The following is an 18,929-nucleotide window of genomic DNA, read 5'->3' as shown; positions in this document are numbered from 1 at the left end:
TAGATCTGCCTGGTTAGCAAAAAGAACCACCAACTTTAGTGTAAAGGTTTTATTTAGTTGCAAATCAACATGTTTTAATGGATACCAACCAGTTATAATCAGTCTTTCTTTAGAAAAACAACTAAAATCTACAAATGCAGAACGTGATTAAAACCAATTATTTAAATAATGATTAAAATTGATGATTTAAGTCAATGTACTCTGCTTTTTGGGCTTATCCATTTTTGTGACTCAGGAAAGCTGGGAATGCCTTTCCCTGGAGGCTAACCCAATTACTTGTATCACCTAGAGGGGTTTTCCCTGGTAACAAAAGTAAATCTTTTAGATGGGACAGGAAGGAAGGCAATGGGAATTATTCTTCTCAGCCCTTTCCCCTTATGCTGTGGTTACAATGTCCACAGCTGAATATATTCTTATGGAGGTTATGTTCTATTTCAGGGGTCGGCAACCTTTCGGAAGTGCTGTGCCGAGTCTTCATTTATTCACTCTAATTTAAGGTTTTGCGTGCCTGTAACACATTTTAATGTTTTTAGAAGGTCTCTTTCTATAAGTCTATAACTAAACTATCGTTGTATGTAAAGTAAAGAAGGTTTTTAAAATGTTGAAGAAACTTCATTTAAAATTAAAATGCAGAGCCTCCTGGGCTGGTGGCCAGGACCCGGGTGTGTGAGTGCCAATGAAAATCAGCTTGTGTGCCGCCTTCGGCACGTGTGCCATAGGTTGCCTACCCCTGTTCTATTTCTTGAGACACATCTCCTTGAGTTACAGTAGTGCTTAAGGATTTAATCTGTAGCCATACCACTGTGGGCTGTCATGTACTTAGCACGAACAAGTTAAACAGGGTTGGGTCTGGAAAGTACTTGTGGGTGGAAAAGTGCTCCCATTCATCTTTCCTCAAGGGGAAGCTAAGGGTACTGCAGGAAATGGGGTTAGTGATCGATTATGTGGTTCTATGTAGGGTTGATACTGAAACAATATCCAGCATGATAGGGGGAATTATTTTGCCGGAGGGTGCTATCTTTCAGACAAGATAAAATCCAGTGTCCATAGATGGTCATGGTCACTAAAGATAACTTGTAATATTTTCCAAAGAACTACAAATATTAGTCCTGGTGACAGGTCAGATTCCCAAGTTGGGTAGCCTAAATACTTAAATTCCCCTCATAATTTCAAATGTATAGAGTATTCTTCACTCCTAAAGCTGTGGTTTGTTGCTGTGTGCTTCTGAACAGCTGCTGTGTTTTATTTGTGGGCAAAGTAATTTGGGTGTGTATTTAACACTAATGTATACACACACCCATTCTTGTCTATAAGATACCGTAGGATGAAAGCTGTTACGTAAATACAACTATCTACAAACTGTTTCAATGTAAAAGGACACCCTGTTTAATGGTTCATGAGTCTCTGCAATGAATGATTTTGTTTGTGACATAATATATTAATGCATCTTAGATCAATAAATTTGTTCTTTAAAAATTTCTTTATAGAAGATATTTAAAATGGAGTTCTTAGTGACATTGATGAGGACAGAAGTTGGGTAACTTAACAGATATTGACCACTGTAGTTAGTTGTTTGTTATGTAGGTGTGATTATATTTCCAGTTATCTTTTATTTTAAACACTGATCCAAAAATCTCAGCTGTTATGCCAGTTGGGTTGACATTTGATTGCCTGAACATTCTTTAGCTTTATCAAATTGACTAGGGAAAAATGCCTTGTCCAATGGAACTGCTTCTGTGACAGCTGACCAAACCCAAGATATTGAGCAGTGGGTAGAGTGTGGAGGAGAGACCTTAACATGACAGAGCAAGATTGGAGGTACCTGTGTGTGTTAAAGGGTATTCCATTTGCAGTTGCAGACAGGCACTGCTGACTCAGAGCTGAGCTAGAGTACTGCACAGTTTAAATGCATAATGGAACTTCACACTTTTCACTGAAGCATTTGGCATTCTCTGTTCTTGGAACAGAGAATCCTGGACTAAATGCATGATCAGTCTGTTCTAGTGTGGCAGATTCTATGTTCTTACTGCTGCAGAACTGAAATGCAAGAGACTATCAGTTTGTGTCCACTTTTTCTAAACCAGGGGTTCCTCTCTAGATTTCCCTGGACTTTATTACAATTACAAATGATATTTGTGAATCTCACAGTGAGATGATCCTGAATGTCTTTGCACCCATAATCATGGTATCTGAGTGCCTTTTCCAACCCTAAAGGCAAGAGATCAGATTTAAGAATTTCATGCAAGTCGGTCACTTTAAGTGAACTCCCTGTTTAGCTTTTAATTTCAGTCACATGAGGAGGATTACCTCACCCTATCCTTGGGCTCTACCCATTGACCAGTCTTGTCACTAGAAAGTCATCTCTCTGTCCTGGGGCCATGTAAAGTGTTCTGATAAGTCTGAGGCTGTCTTGGTTTCTTCTCTCATTGTTTGAATAGCTTTGCATTCAGTTTTGTCATTCAGAAGAACACTGGCGTTACAGGTTCGGACAGAATTTGCAGCTGCTTGTCATATTTTTAGTTTGAGTTTGGGTTGCTTACACTCTACAGAATGCCTGGGGCATCTTGGGGGAAAGACTCTACTGGTTGGAATGTGTGGAGTTTCAGTGTGGTCACTACAATTCTTGTAACAGGCATTTGCCTCAGGTATCTGAGAGCTTTCACTGTGCAGTATAGTGAATAGTTTACAGAACGTGGAATTAAATTTTTGCCACACTGGCTAATGCAGACTGGACTCTCTCAGGCATTGCAGCACAAGCACTCTAAATGGTTTTAAGGAACTCATAACACATTTTTTCCTACACTTACACAGTTTTTAAATTACAGGTGTTAATATCTTAGATGTCACGCATAGCGTTCAACTTCATTTAAGGAATGGTGCTGGTGGATGTTCCTGTATTAACATTCTCCCTACCCCCAATCAGAGCAATATTTGTTACAAACAGATTCAGAAATGGTTGTCAAGCATAGTTTGCAAACACCTTGTTAAGCTTTGCAACCTACTTTTAGCTAGCACAGATTTAGTATGCAACATGGATATTATTTTCTTCAGGACAATCATGCTATAAACTGTCCCCTTTAACAAGTTTGCATGTGGCTTGTGAACATATTTAAGAAGGTGGAGTTTGTGTATGCCAACAGCAATTGGGATTAACACTGAAAACTATCATGATATTACAGGGGACATGGTCTTTGTAAAACAGTCTCTCCACGTTTATTTGTTCCAGGGTCGATAGTGCTTTGGGGGTTGCCCTCAATCCCTGCATTTGGTCATCAGGCAATATTTGTTGCCTTATTTTGTACTTAAATGTGGAAAGTACACTGAAGATGTTGTAACATTCACACACAAAAGGCAGGAAGTTCATAGCTCTGTCTGATTTGTCCTTCACACACATTCCAAGTGGACTTATAGTTCCCTCACAGTTGTGTGAGTAAAAGGAATGGTATGTTGATATAAGAACAACCAGTCTGCCTTGGATAGATTTAACAGAGGAATTGTCAGTTACATGTCCTAAAAGATTATGCCTCGCCCAAAGATTTCTCATGCTGCTTTGAGGCCCAGATCTTGCTGGAAAAGTTGGAGTAGTATTGATGGGGATTACCATACAGCACAGAAATTAGTCTTTTGTAATAAATCAAGGTTAAAAAATACTGTCTAATAGTGATAAGGGAAAGTAAATAAGTAGTTAAAGTTAGTTATGTGAAGGCTGTCTTTACCATGTGCTGTCTTCTTTATCAAGCTTACTCTCAACATCAGGTTTTGTTTGTTTCTACTGAAGACAGCATGATTTTTTTGTACCCTCCACACTCCCCACGTTTGTTATTTCTCTCTACTTTTTCCGAGGTATCAAGGTGACACTGTATATAACCCTGTGGTTATTTAAAACAGTCCTTGTTAATACATGGAAATGGCTTTCTGAATAAGTTAGGCCTAGAGCTGGTAATTGGTTGTTTTGGGCATTTCTTCGTCATAGTCATCATGTTAATCATGGATTTATAATTGCTTGTCTAAATGTGTATAGACGTAGTTTATTTCCCTAGTTACAATACACTTAAGAGTTTCTTTTTGCTAAAGGCTATATTAAGTGCTAATAAAATTTTTCAGTGGTTACCAACGAATGAGTGTCAGCCTTTCCTTAGTAGAATAAAAATTACAAATGCGAAACATAATTAAAATCAACAATTTAAATCTGAGTTTCCTGCTTACTTATTTTAAATCTTGATTGAAATTAGTGATTTAAATCGCTTTGATTTTAAATCGGTCCACCCTGCAACTACTTATTTGTGTTAGTATGGTGTGGGTATGTGAACACCAGTAATGGCGCCTGAGTGTGGAGTCACTTCTAGGGTGAAAAATAATGCTTTTCCTAGATATTGGAGGGCAGGACTTTCTGAAGGGGGAAAGGGAACTGTTTCTCTCATTCTACCCTCGTTTTTCTCAAAAAAGAAGGGGAAACAGAGCATTTTTGTTGACAAACTAGGTGTCTCTCCCTTTGCTTGTTGTGGATTGTGACAAAGCTTCATGTCTGTATTGGTGGGTCCCGTGCGTCCTGGTGGATTCAGTGGTCTCAGAAGCTCACTAAAGCCCTCAATATGACCTCCCTTTCCCAGTATGGCGGCAAAGGTTACAGTTTATTGAGCTATTTTCATCACAGGCCAGTACGGGAGGTGGGAAGGTGGAACACCCACAGTCTCTGTCGCTCCTTAGAGCTCCATCGGCACCATTTGGTCTCCTGCCTGGACCAAAGTCTGTTTCCTCTCTCGAATGGATCTCTGTAGATCATGCAGGGAGGAAGAGGGGAACCCGAGCCTGCCCTCTACTCCAGGTTCCAGCCAAGGGACTCTAATGATAGCAGCTTTTAGCAGCTTCCCTCTTCCACTGACGCTGCTTTGATTCCTTGGGCCACTTCCCCATGCTCCCCTTTAACATAAGAACGGCCATATCGGGTCAGACCAAAGGTCCATCTAGCTCAGTATTTGTCTACCGACGGTGACCAATGCCAGGTGCCCCAGAGGGAGTGAACCTAACAGGCAATGATCAAGTGATTTCTGTCCTGTCATCCATCTCCATCCTCTGACGAACAGAGGCTAGGGACACTATTCTTTACCCATCCTGGCTAATAGCCATTTCTGGACTTAACCATCATGAATTTATCCAGTTCTCTTTTAAACACTGTTATAGTCCCAGCCTTCACAACCTCCTCAGGCAAGGAGTTCCACAAGCTGACTGTGCACTGTGTGAAGAACTTCCTTTTATCTGTTTTACACTTGCTGCCTATTAATTTCATTTGGTGACCCCTAGTTCTTGTATTATGGGAATAAGTAAATAACTTTTCCTTATCCACTTTCTCAACATCATTCATGATTTTATATACCTCTATCATATCCCCCGTTAGTCTCCTCTTTTCCAAGCTGAAGAGGCCTAGCCTCTTTCATCTTTCCTCATATGGGACCCTCTCCAAACCCCTAATCATTTTAGTTGCCCTTTTCTGAACCTTTTCTAGTGCTAGAATATCTTGTTTTTGAGGTGAGGAGACCACATCTGTACACAGTATTCGAGATGTGGGCGTACCATGGATTTATATAAGGGCAATAATATATTCTCAGTCTTATTCCCTATCCCCTTTTTAATGATTCCTAACATCCTGTTTGCTCTTTGACCGCCTCTGCACACTGCGTGGACATCTTTAGAGAATTATCCACGATGACTCCAAGATCTTTTTCCTGACTCGTTGTAGCTAAATTAGCCCCCCTCATATTGTATGTATAGTTGGGGTTATTTTTTCCAATGTGCATTACTTTACATTTATCCACAAGAGAAATGGCAAGGAGAGCTTTTAAAGCAGTATAGGTGGGACTTTAATTGGTTCCAGCTGTTTCCATTAGCCTAACAGCCTTTACTGACCCTTTGTCAGTTAATTGAGGTCAGGTGCCGACATTAGCCTTAACTGGTTAAATTGGCCTCAGGTGTCTTGACTGGCCTGGAGTAGCCCTTGTTTGGCTATCCAGGGAAGAGGGACCTGCTCATTCTGAGGCTTATATACCTGCCTTCCACTACCCTCTTATATCCGTCTGGCCTGAGTCCGTCACAGGGTGCTCAAGTTTAAGATGTTCTTCTAGGAGTGGGCCCTGGACAGATTGTCAGAGTTCAGTTCCATACTTCAGCTCCTCACTATGTATGCTTATTATGTAAAATCCTAGCCTTAAGGCCTGCATTGTTATTTATGGACTGGTAGCACTGCCTATTAAGGTTGCTCAGTGCTTCCCATTATAAGACACTGTTTTCAGTTGCTGTAACTTTGCCAAATTTGAACCAGGCTGAAATTTTCCATGCTAGGTGTCTTCCACAGGCTGACTTTGGAATGTTCACCATTTTCTGTCAATGAGGCTAGAGAAAAATGTTTGTTTTTTCAAAGTTTTAAAAAAAATTCTTGGTTACCTTTCCTTTGGGAAGCTGTAGTGCTCCCATGCTTTGGATCAGGGACTTGAAATTTGGCAAAGTGCGGCTTGTGTGTTAAGTGTGTGCCTTTTTGCCATTTCCATGAAAATCTGCCCTAATATGACTAAATTATAAGCCTTTGAAAAATTACAATTTTCATGTGCTCAGTAAAGGTTTGCTGGAGTTTAACAGCTAATATACTCCTCACTGAGCATGTTTGAGCCTCTCTCACAGCTTCTGTGTGTGATGAGACTATACATACACCAGTCCCTCCGGGTGACTATGCTACCACTTATGGCAGCAAAACTGATGTCGCTCAGAGATGTGAAAAAAACACACCTCTGAGCCATAAAGCTGGTACTTGAGTGATCTTATAGCGACAAGGGTTCTGGGATCAGCAACTTGAGTGGAGACTGGGACTGAATAGATGAGTCAATGATGGGGTACAGATAGGACAGGCTCAGGTTGGTAGGGATGTGGCAAAGAGGTCAAGCTTGGGGGATGGGCAGAAGAGTTTGGCCAACTAGAGAACTCTGCTCTAAAAAGACTGGAATCAAATCCAAAATCCTTGAGTGTCTTTTTTTACTCTGCTGTCAGCAAATATCTGTGGAACCCATTGGCAGTGTCCATCCTCTGTAGTGCTGAGCCACATGGAGGATAGCCTACTACTGCTAGCAGTTACTCCATTAGCTCAAGTGGCAGAGATTTGCATGGTGTATATAAATGTTTCAACCTTGCAAGTCAGTCATGTACATGTGTAAAATGACATGTTTTTTCAGTTTGCTCTTATAAAAATATAGGAAGTTACACACAAAGCTGTTAAAAGAACATTAATAAGATTGCAAAGTCAAACACTCAAAGGCTAGAAAATGAGGCAGTCTTAATCCTGAACCCATGTCCACATGCATTATGATACAGTATTTAATTGCAGAATTACATACAGTGTTTTCCACTGGACCCTGCCTCCGTCAGGGCTCAGAATGGATGCTCATTAAATTAGAAGCTGTTCAATATTTTGTTCTCCTCATTGGTTAATGTGTAGTCCAAGGCTGCCTTACTGTACACTGTTCAAACCTTGTTTTGAAGACAGAATTATTAATTTCCTCATAGCTTTTCTGTGATTCTTATCATGACAGTAAATGAGTGCTTCACATACATTAATGAATTTATTTTCACAACCCCTGTGCGATGAGGGGGTGGTATTATCTCAGTTTTATACGTGGAGAACTGAGGCATAGAGAAATTAAGATCAAGTGTCCACTGACTTTGGGTGCCCAGTTTGAAATGCCTGTGAACTGATTTTGCGTAGTAGCTGGCTTCATATAGCATTTCATATATTCAAAGCACAGCTCCTATTGAATTTGATTGCAGCTCTGACTGCGCAGTACTTCAGCAAATTGGACCCCAGAGTCTCAAGTCAGGCACCTGGAAAATGAGGAACATCTGTGAAAAATGTGGTTTGTGACTTGCCTGGCATCATACAGGAACTCTGTGGCAAGGTCAGAACCCAGTTTCCCAGAGCAGCATTCAACTGCCATAACTGTGAGATTGTCCTTTCTCTTCCTGTGATGTTCTACCTTGTTCACTACTTTCCTTCAAACTTCTGCAACACACAAGATAAGGTCTTACAGACAACTTCTTCTTTCAGTACCTAACCCGGATTCATTCCCAGAGCATTGTCCATTCTGTGTACTGAATAAGACAGGATCCTCTGGAAATAATAGTGTGAGATCATGTAACAAAGGACTGCATAAGCATTATCATACACCAGGAGGCTAAATTAAGTTTGCATAGGCAAACTTCATTTTGGTATTTCCTAACTTTTGAATGCTTGACTTTGCAACCTTAATGGTCTTTTAAGGGTGTGCATGTGAGAGAGAATATAAGTCTTGAAGCTAGGACTGCATAGATGGTATTTAGGTGAGCATGATGCCTTGAAGTCAAAAGGCCCAAATTATATGTTGTGATTTGGTCTGTTTGACACTCTCTTGGTGTAAGAAGGACGGAAAACCAACAGAAACAGCCCTGCTGGAATGTCACCTGCAGAAAGGTATTCCCTGGATAGTTTTAATCTGTCATAATGAGACTCTGTTGAGTCCTTCAGAGACACAGAAGTGTTGGGGGGGTGGGGGGAGGAGAGGAGATGTTGCTACAACCTTCTGCACTTGGCTCTTCTAAGATGTTGTCATGACTTCGTAATGGCTGCACATGCGAGTAAGAGCAGCTTTGAGGTCAGTTTAGGCATGTCTACACTGCCCTGCAGTTCAGTTTATAGAGGTGGGGGTGAATAGCAGTGGGTACCAAAGTGCTGTGCTGTACCTCCCCCATGTGGATTTTGGGGGCACCAACTACAAGGATCCTACTTTGCATTAATATAGTCCTGTTTGAAGGGGACTACGTTAATGTGCGAGCCTTTTAGTTTGTACCCACATGTCCACATGGAGGAGTTACAGCACATCACTGTGGTGTGTATTAGTATTAGGTCAAAATGCAGGGCAAAGTAGACTTGCAGTTCAACAGGTATAAGAGGCCAAAATGTAGGAGGTGCAAAGGCACCTTTGCAAATCCAGGTATTCCTCTGCTGAAAAAAACTCTGCCAGAATAGACACTCTGGCCTAACCCAAAGAACTTGAAGTCTAAAGGTGAGACCATGCCATTGTCTATGTGGTGTCTAACATGTTTTTGATCCTGGTATAAAAAATAAATATAATTACTTACTGGCAGATGACCTAATGAGAAACGCCACAAGCTATGGAGGAATAATGAAGATGGGAAGCAAGGGAGAGCTGTTTTGGGGACAGAAGAGTTGGAGTTGGTTGATTAAGATAATTTAATTAGCAATCTATCAAGTTACTCGTGACAATGTTCAGGAATCAAATTTGAAGTTCACTTCTGGTTGGGAGCCAGAGTTGCCCACTGAGTGAGAATTATCCAATCTACTGTCCTAATTATCAGGAAATATTCAACTATAAAAGCCCTAACCCTCCCCTCCCCCTGACCATTTATAATGCGTCATCTGAGCATGGGAAACATGGTTTAATTTTCTACTTCTTCAGCGGAAATGAGAGTTGAAGGGAGGCCATAGTCTGGAATGGAAAATATTGGAGGTGGGGGGAAGAAAGAGCACATTTTAAAAAATTGACTTTAAAATCTATTTTAAAAAGTTCTAACCCTGTTGTTTTAGTGCCTTGGGCATAGCAGCCAGCAAGGTGGAGTGGGGGGGGGAACATTGCCAACTTCCTTCATTGATTTGTCTTCCTATTTGTAGTATCACCAGACATAATGTGGCAGACTTGGGCAGCCTATTGTATTATTTTTAGCTTTGCTGTTTCCAAGTTAAGAATGTCTGTGTTTATGTTAATACAGGGTCTCCTTGTTCTTGGAACGAAACTGCTTCATCATCACAGCCCTTTAGGGGATTCAAAGTTCATATAAAATCTCAACTTCTTTTCTCCCCCCATCCCTCAAACTGCAGCATAGGGTGGAGCTTATTGTTGCAAACCACACATCTTAAGTTCCAGCTTGAGTATTCATTTTCCTCTTAGCAGTTAATTGATTTTGGGCTGTCCCAACTTGTCTGTAGAGTGAATAAGCCAAGAACTGCTCAGGGAAAGGATTGAGTTCTCAGTCACCAGAGCTGACAGCATTCAAGGGTGCTTTGTAGAACCTTTGGACAAGCCTGACATCAAGATTCCTCTGTCTATTTTTTTAATTTATATTTTTAATCCATTGTTGCTGTTGAGAAGGGGACCAACATGACTCTGCTAGAACCAGAAAAGCTGATGATGGCAGTCCAATCGGGTAACACTCCAAACATATCTCATTTGTTAAACATTGCTAGTGTGCTGGGCAGTCAGTTAGGGAGTATGAAGAGCGTGCATGATGCTGCATGAAAAACAGACCTAGAGATAGAATTGGGATGACTTTGTGTTGTTGAAGATAGTGCAAATGGAATGTTACGTTTTGATCAGTTCAAGATTTTAATATGAAGAAACTGATATCTTTCCTTCCTCTTCCCCCACTTCGTATTTGAATAAATTAAGCTCTTTGGCTCTTGAGAATCAGCAAATGCCTGACAAGCCTAGGACTCTGTAGTAAAGAGACTCCATTTGAGGTAAGCCCACCCACTCTGTTTAGCTGTTAGCTGATAGTTATTTCAGTCACTTTTTACTTGGTTTTAATGACAAATATAGAAAGTTCTGTTGATAATCTTGGGAAACTTTGAATCACATTGTTTTGGAAAAACTCTGGTTGTGTCTTGCACTGCTCCTTGCCTTTCTTTAATAGTTTACAGGATCTCTAGTTTCCTTAAGAGTTAATGGGTTCTTGTAGCATTTTCTCCAAGTTGATATCTTCCTTTTGTGATATCACAGTTGGCTGCTAGAAATCCTTCAGATGTTGTACAGAACTGTGACTCCAGGGATGAGGATTAGTCATCAAGATAGATGAGATTTGATACCTATCTATAATAATATGGTGCACTTCTGCACCTTTTTTTGAGGATCTCAAAACACTTTGCAAATCTGAAGTCTCGCAGAACACCTGTCAGGTAAATTTCCTTCACTTTAGAGTTGGAGAAACTGACATGGAGATGATGACCTTTGGCAGGTCATATACTGAATCAGTGGCAGTTAAGAACAGTCTAGAAGTCTTGATTCACAGTCATTTTTAGGCAGTGCCCCTAATAAAGGAGGGAAGAGATAATTTTAAAAAAATAAGTCACACACAGAATGGTCTCTTCTAAATATGTTTTGTAAAACTTAGTCCTTTTCCACTCTCTGGTCTGGCAGTGGCTCTAAATATATCTTTTGGTTATTTATTTAGCTTGTGCATAGTCGTCTAGCCAAGCGATGTCATCTTCAGTGGTGTGGTTCAGTTCTTTTAGGCCACTGCTGAACACTGTCAGCAGGTATTCATCGACAACGTGCGTCATTGTCTGTGTTGAGCTGCAGCTGGGACTTGACAAGGGACTGTCATGAAGGCCCCAGTGAAAGTGGTTGGCTGCACAGACACCTTGCCCAGTCTGGAACCTGTTCAACAGGGACCATTGGCAACAGGGCAGATCAAAACCAAGTGGACAAATTGTGGGATCTGCAATGAGGGACTGGTGTTGGGGATTATAACACATTCCATTCCTCTCGCCAGAGTGTTTCCACCCTAACATCCTGGCGTGGCGGATGAGACCATAATGGGCGATGTGATGGTAGACATGCAGCTGGTGTTTAAAAAGATCATTGTGCAATGACAGGCTTGAGCTGGTACACATTTTCTGCAGTAATCTGCCAGTGGCAACCTCTTGCCTGATAGGAGGAGGAGCAATATTGCTCAGAACTGGAAGCCATGGGAGTGGAGTCGGATGTAGGCTGCCAGGGATGATAACGCATGGTGGCATGTAACTGTGTATCCACCAGTTTGGTGTGTGACGGTTGACTGCAAACAGGTACTCTGCCACCGAATACAAGGTTGCAAGAATGATGTCCACAAAGTTAGAGCACGAGCACCCCATGACAAACCTGCCAGTTTGCTAAGAAGATTGTTGCCCGTCTTAACTTGAGCTGTTGTCGTCTTCTGGTGGGCATGGTAACTTAGAGTGCAATCTAAGGTCACACCTAGATGGATCGGTTTTACTTCATGCTTTTTTTGGTTAAACACTTTAGAAAACAAACATACAAAGCAATTTCTGAAATAGCTCATGTTGCTTTAGTTTTCTATCATAGTTTGTGCTCTTCCTGTTTTTTAGAGCTTCTCTAAAGAGTAAGTGGTATTGAGTGATCTTCCTTAATCTGATGGCCTTCCTCCCAAAGCAGGAAGAATTTTTCAGTTCTGGCACTTCAGCAAGGGGATTTGATTCTACAGCACTGTCCTTGGGAGATGGAGAGACAGCAGGAGCCCTCTGGGTTGGTGGAATTATGAGAGCTGCCTTAAGGGAGATAGTTGGTACTATTCTTATTCTTAAATGTACAAAAGTGGCTTTAGGCCCTATACTTGTTTGGCCGTTCTCTAGTGATATACTTGTAATTTGCCATTCTTAGAATCGGTATTTAAGCCCTAATATAACATGCTTGGTTCTATACAGGATACACATAGCAAGACAGTTCTGGCACTGCAAAAAAATGAGCGTTTACATCAAGCAAGCTAACTCGATGTAAAATCCTAGTGGAGACAAGACACTCAGCTTGTTACACTGAAGTAAATACTCTGTGCCTTTTTTCCACTAGGATTTTACATTCTTTTTTGTAGTTAAGACAAAGGGCTATGATAATTTACAATCGAAAAGCCTATCTAACTGGATCTGTGCACGGCATCAGCATTGTAGGGAAATCCACAGAATAAAGCAAAGCTTCCTAAAATGAGGAAAGTCCCCTGTGTGCAGATGAAATGATCCCTTTTTCTAAAACTTTAACGATGGCTCTTCTTCCTATTGTTCCAAATGATGAGAATCTTCTGGGATATTTTGTTCTTTCTCAGTTCCTATGATGATTCTTCCTTCATCTAAAGAGTGCTTGGATGTGGCATAAGCCAGAGTCTACTACTGATGCCCCTGGGACACCCGAAAGAATCATGCAGTGATGAGGCAATTCCTTGGTGTTCTTTAACCCATGGAATGAGGGAAACACACTGATCACCACTCTATTTGAAATTGCAGTTCTTGCTTTGGCTAAGTCAACCAACCACTGCTTAAAAATGATAAGCAGGAAATAGGGAAGTGGGGTGAGTTCATACAAACAAGGGTCGTGGAAGTGAGCCAGATAAATGACAAAAGGATGAAGGGTTCAGATGGGTAGAGTATAGATAAACTTCAGTGCTTACTGTAGTGTAGCCCTTGCTAAAGCCTAGGCCTAAGATAAGGTGCAGAAGAGAAACTACCACTATGCATAAAAGCCACTGATAGAAATGAAATGTCTGAGAGGGGACAATGTGAGTAAAATCTGGAGGGATATGAAGACTAAGGCCTTGTCTACACTGCCAAATTTTTTCTCCAAAAGGCAGCTTTTGGTGACAAAACAGTGGGAGGTATACTTGCTGCAATGCTACTTTCAGTGACAAAACTCCTCAATTTCATCAACAAAATGAAACCACCTTGACGAGAGTCATAAGGCTTTTTATGCAAAAGTTTTGTTTTCACAGTGCCAGTTTAGACACCATGCTTGATTATTATCACTGTAATTGGCCTCTGGAAGGTGTCCCAGAATGCCCCTCATGACCACTCTGGTCAGCAGTTACAACTCCGTTGCCCTGCAGCCAGGTAACCAACTGTCCGCCCCTCCTCCTTTTAAAGCGCTGTGAATTTTTGAAAATCTACTTCCTGTTTGCTCCTGGAGAGCTTACATTGCATCTTCCCACTTGACCATGGCGGCTCCATGCTGCAAATGCTTTCCTGCTTGGACCACTCTGGGTCTGCTCAGTATTTGGAGAGAGGAGACTGTGCAGTCCCAGCTGCGCTCCAGTGTAGGAATTTCAATACCTATGGGCAGATATCGCAAAGCTTGCATGAAAAGGGCTATGACTGGGGCATGCTACAGTGCAGAGCAAAGATCAAGGGGCTGAGGCATGCATACCAGAAGGCAAGGGAAGCAAACCATCACTCTGGTGCTGTGTCCCAGACCCGCTGTTTTTATAAGGAGTTGGACACTGTCCTTTGCTGCGACCACACCTTCACTGCCAAGAGTCCCCTGGATATTTTGGTGGGACTGGAGCCAGTGGAAAGTGGGCCTAGCCCTGAGGACAAATTCATTGGCGAAGAGGTGAAAACAGACGACGTTATACGGCCCACAGCAGGATCGCCCAGTGATTTGTCCACTCAGGAGCTGTTCTGCGCTCCGGAGATGACTTGACAGTTGCAGTCCGGCGAGCAAGAAGCAGGAGAACAGATCCCTGGTAAGTGGTTTTGCTTTGTGAAGTGTGGAGGTGGGTTAAGGGCATAGACATGTACAAGGCTGGCTATGTTTCTGTGTGCTCAACATTTCCCTGTGCAGCTAAGCAGTACAAGGAACAGGGTGTTGATGCACACAGAGACTTCACAGGAATCTTTCAGAAAGACTTTGAAACTTTCCTGCAAATACTTGGCAATCCTCTGCTTGAAGGTTCCTTGGCGGAGCTGCTTTGTTCCTTCCCCCATTGAAAGGAAACTTTCCTGTGCCTTTCTGCAGTCACTTCTGCAGGGACCAAGGCAGCACATAGGTGAGCAACATAGGGACCAGTGTGGAAGCTGCAAGAATGTAGTAGATGCACTGTTGCTTCCCTGCTTACCCTCAAGAATGAGAGATCAGGCAGAATGATACTCACCTGTGGAAAAGGGTTGGAAAATTTAGAATATTATCCCTAGTCAACTGCACCACGACTCTTTTTCATATTGATTCTCTCCCCATGTACAATGCTCCCCACCCCAGGGTAAACTCACCATGTATGGGGTGTTTGCCATCGTGTGCTTGTCAAGGGTCAGTGAGAAAGTGATTGGTATGTTACTAGAGGTGTATTTTACTGCACTGTTTCAGTGCTGTGTGTGTGCTTATGTGTATTGTTCCTTGTGTTTCTGCAGATGTGGCCCTGAGAGGCACCCCCCACACTGGTGGAACACCTCTGCCAGATAAGAAAGCGCCCGTGACGGAGCAAGGAAGACGTGTTCCAGGAGGTGATGCAGTGCTCAGATATCGAAAACAGAGAACACAAGCACTGAAGGGAAATCAAAAGGCAAGACGGACAAGAAAATCAGACCTATGCTAGGCATGCAATGGAGAGGATGATTAAAGTTATGGAGAAGCAAGTTGAAATGCGACAGTCCCACATAATGCTCCAGATTGAGTAGAGGCATGCTCACTCTCCCCTTCAGCACATTCAGAATTCTTTCCCATGCCCTCCCCCAACTCCACCCGCGAGTTCCTTCACGCTATGTGGAACTTCTTGCTATTCCGTTCACTCCACCCCCATGGACACCTTTTCAGATGATAGTTGGACTTAAGCACAACTTTGAAAGTCAGTCCTCCCCTCGTACCCGCCCCCAAAAGAAAAGGGGTGTGTGTGTGTGTGGTGCTGTATTTTTTTGTGTGCAATAGAAGCAAAGTTTTTGGAATTATAAGTTATTTGTCTCCTGCAAATTGTGATAGCAGATAGCAGCAACAAATACACCATCAGTTAAATCATTTGCTTACATTGAATCCTAGGTCATAAAAAACACATATGCTTCCTTGCAAAACTTGATTTCATTAAGCATTGTAGTCCAGAGCATAGCAACGTACACTATTGGTTCTCATCTTCAAAGTGTCTCAAAGCCTCCTTGATTCAAATAGCCCCCTGTTGTGGCCGTCTAATAGCCCTGGTAGCTAGCTGCTAAAAATCAGCTACCAGACATTCTGCCTGAGCAGTCCAGCCCTGAGCAAACTTTTCACCCTTACCTTCACAAATATTGTGCAACATGCAACACATGGCCATGGGAATATTATCCTCAGTGAGGTCTAATCTGCCATAAAGACATCGCCAGTGCACCTTTAATCTGCCAAAGGCACATTCCACGATCATCCTGCATCTACTTAACCTGTTGTTGAACCTCTCCTTACTACTATCCAGGTTTCCTGTGTAAGGCTTTATAAGTACTGGTAGGCTGAGTCTCCCAGGATCACTATGGGCATTTCAACATCCCCTGCTCTTGGTCTGGAACATCTTCTGGTCTGAAAAGAAAGCCCCCGCTTTCAGCTTTCTGTACAGGCCGGTGTTCCTGAAGATACATATGTCATGCACCTTTCTGGACCACCCTGCCTTGGTGTCAGTGAAACGCCCATGGTGATCCAAAAGCGCCTGCAACACCATGGAGAAATACCCCTTCCTATTGATGTACTCCGTCACAAGGTGGTCTGGCCTAAATTGGAATATGTGCACCATCTATCGCTCCTCTGCTGTTAGGGATCCCCATTTCTGCAAAGCCACTATTTCACGCACATTGCCAAGAGTCACGGTCCTTCACAGCAGGATGCGATTAATGGCCTTGCACACTTGCGTTAACCCAGTTCCAAAGTTTAACTTTCCCAACTCCAAACTGATTTGCGACTGACTGGTAGCAGTCCGGAGTTGCCAGGTTCCACACTGTGATTGCCATGCACTTCTCCAGTGAGAGGGCAGCTCTCATTTGGGTATCCTTGTGCTGCAGGGCTGGGGCGAGCTCAGCACACAGTTCCAGGAAGGTGACTTTCTTCATCCAAAAGTTCTGCAGCCACTGCTCATCATCCCAGATGTGCAGAATGATGTGATCCCACCACTCACTGCCAGATTCCCGAGCCCAAAAGCGATAGTCCACCGTGTGCAGCTGTTTTGTGAAAGGCAAAAGTAATCGAATGTTGATCCTATCCATGTTGGATAGCACATCAGGCAATTGTGAATCCCGTTGAGTTCAGAACTTCAAGATTAATTGCACTACCATTCGAGATGTGATACTGATAGCTCGCAGAGCACTGGAGAGCAGTGTGGGATCCATTCTTTCAGACAGAGGATGGGGCAAGCAGAAAAGGAGATGTTGCAAATCGAATTTGGAAGCACATGGAATGCTGGGACGGAAAGCAATGCATCATGGGACATTGATCCCAGACCCATGATGCACTGCGATCCACTCCACCTTCCCTCAAGACCTATCGGCAGAAGGTGGAGAGCTGAACTGTGATAGCTTCCCACAATGCATTGCTCTCACTGTTCATGCAACTGCCCCAAGTGTGGGTGTGCTATGCTGACGAAGACAGTGTGAACAAGCAACTACGATTTTCTTCTAGCGATTTTTGATCATTGACCAAACTTTTGGTGAAAAAACTATGCCAGTGTAGACATAGTCTAAATCAAAAAAATACAGATAGAATAATAGGAATCTACTACCAGCTTCTAGGCCATGGAATGATACTTCAGTGCTGAGGGAGACCACAGAGGCACCTCGCTTTACTGAAAGTGAAGCAGTACCCATTAGGGTAGTGCTTATTTAGTGCTGAGAGGCAAACACGAGTCTATTCAAGAAGTAACTACTTGAGCTCATAAATAAGAGTAATATAATTTCATCCATATGGCAGCGATCATACCAAAATTTTCAATTGTGATATTACATACAAGAGAGGATTTCTTTTATTTTTTTAGCGAGCGCTTGGAAAAAAACCAAAAAAACCCGTTAACCAAGAAGCTAAGAATTGAACTTCCTAGGTTCAGTGTGGAGGCTGCTTAAGCATATTCAGAGAGATTATGCTTACTCTAAACAGAAAAGGAAGCAGTAAGAGAAGCAAAAACGTTAAGGATTAAAGGGTAAGTTACGAGAGCTTGTTCAAACCAAAAAAGTTTCCTTCACAGAGTGGAAATCCATCTCAAGTGTTGGCTGTGGAAAGGAACGTAAATTCAGGCAGGTAAAATGTGAGATGAAATATAAAGAGGTTAAAAAGTTTGAAGAGCAATTAGCCAAAGACATAAGTATAGTGTATATCAGCAGCCTGTGACAGAAGTGGTAGGTAAATACAGAAGTATACAGGAAGAGAAGGTAAATTAGTTTTGTACTGGTCTTTTCTTACAGGCCAATTGGAGAGAGATACAGCATTGTCAACCCCAGTCATGTAAAAATAATTAGTCCAGATACAAAATCATGATGTTAAATAAAATAAAATTGTTTTTGATCTGCCTTCTGATTTTTTGAGAGTCTTGTAAGAGGCTCCTGCTGCTAATTTACATGTGATCATTGCAGGTTGAAAATTCAGTTGGAAATGCAGGCATACCTGCTAGTTCCTGTGAGCAGGGCTTCTTACTTACCTTCTCACCACCCATGATAATTCTTCTGCCTCCCAGTTTCTCACTCCCTCACATTTTCTCTTAAGTCTCCAGTTCCTTATATCTACTTGCTGACCTCAAAGTCTCCCTGCCTCCCTCTCACTGTCTGGTCCTGTCTCTGTCTCCCTATTGGCCCTTTTCCCATTCCTCATCAACATGGGCATATTAATGCATAACTCTCCATTTTAGTAGGTCTAGCATCTTCCTCTGCTAGTGGCCACTCTCTGAGACAGGGTACGAACTGGATGGTCTGATTTGGTATGGCTGTTCTTTTGACAGTCTCAGTTTAGTTCACTGTGAATATTCATGACACAACGATCCTGTCTCCTTTTGTTTTCTGCCCCTCTCTGGTAAAGGGGGAGGGGGTTTCTAGTCACTAGACTTCAGTGCACTCTACAACTATACATGTATTAATATCTGTTTTTGTGTTATGAAAATTGTCTTCTGAAGAATGCCTGCAAATTTGCAAGAGAAAAGAAAACAATTACCAAAGAACATAAGAATGGCCATACTGGCTCAGACCAGTGGTCCATCTAGCACAGTATGCTGTCTTCTGACAGTGGCCAGTCCCAGTTGTTTCAGAGGGAATGAACAGAACAGGCAAGCATTGAGTGATCCATCGCCTGTTGCCAATTCCCAACTTGTGGCAAACAGAGCCGTGGGGTTGTATCCTGACTATTTAGGCTAATCGCCCTTAAAGGACCTTTCTT

General features: G+C 42.3%; 1 protein-coding gene across 4 annotated transcripts in view; it reads left to right on the top strand.

The window, feature by feature from the left end:
- Positions 1-18,929, top strand: part of MRTFA (myocardin related transcription factor A) — a 169,070-nt gene that overhangs the window by 23,131 nt on the left and 127,010 nt on the right. Inside the window, exon 1 of one of the 4 annotated variants that reach the window (XM_030546882.1) lies at positions 10,096-10,239. The exons of the other annotated variants lie outside the window; for them this stretch is intronic. Within the exon in view, the coding sequence (XP_030402742.1) occupies positions 10,194-10,239 (46 nt within the window). The 5' untranslated portion in view covers positions 10,096-10,193. Of the gene's footprint in view, positions 1-10,095; positions 10,240-18,929 lie in introns of those variants that run through there. 4 annotated transcript variants of the gene reach the window in all.

This window comes from Gopherus evgoodei, chromosome 1 (genome assembly GCF_007399415.2).
Source record: "Gopherus evgoodei ecotype Sinaloan lineage chromosome 1, rGopEvg1_v1.p, whole genome shotgun sequence".
NCBI classification, from domain to species: domain Eukaryota; kingdom Metazoa; phylum Chordata; order Testudines; family Testudinidae; genus Gopherus; species Gopherus evgoodei.
Note: the sequence above shows the minus strand (reverse complement) of the source record. Positions and strands in the feature narration are given on the sequence as shown.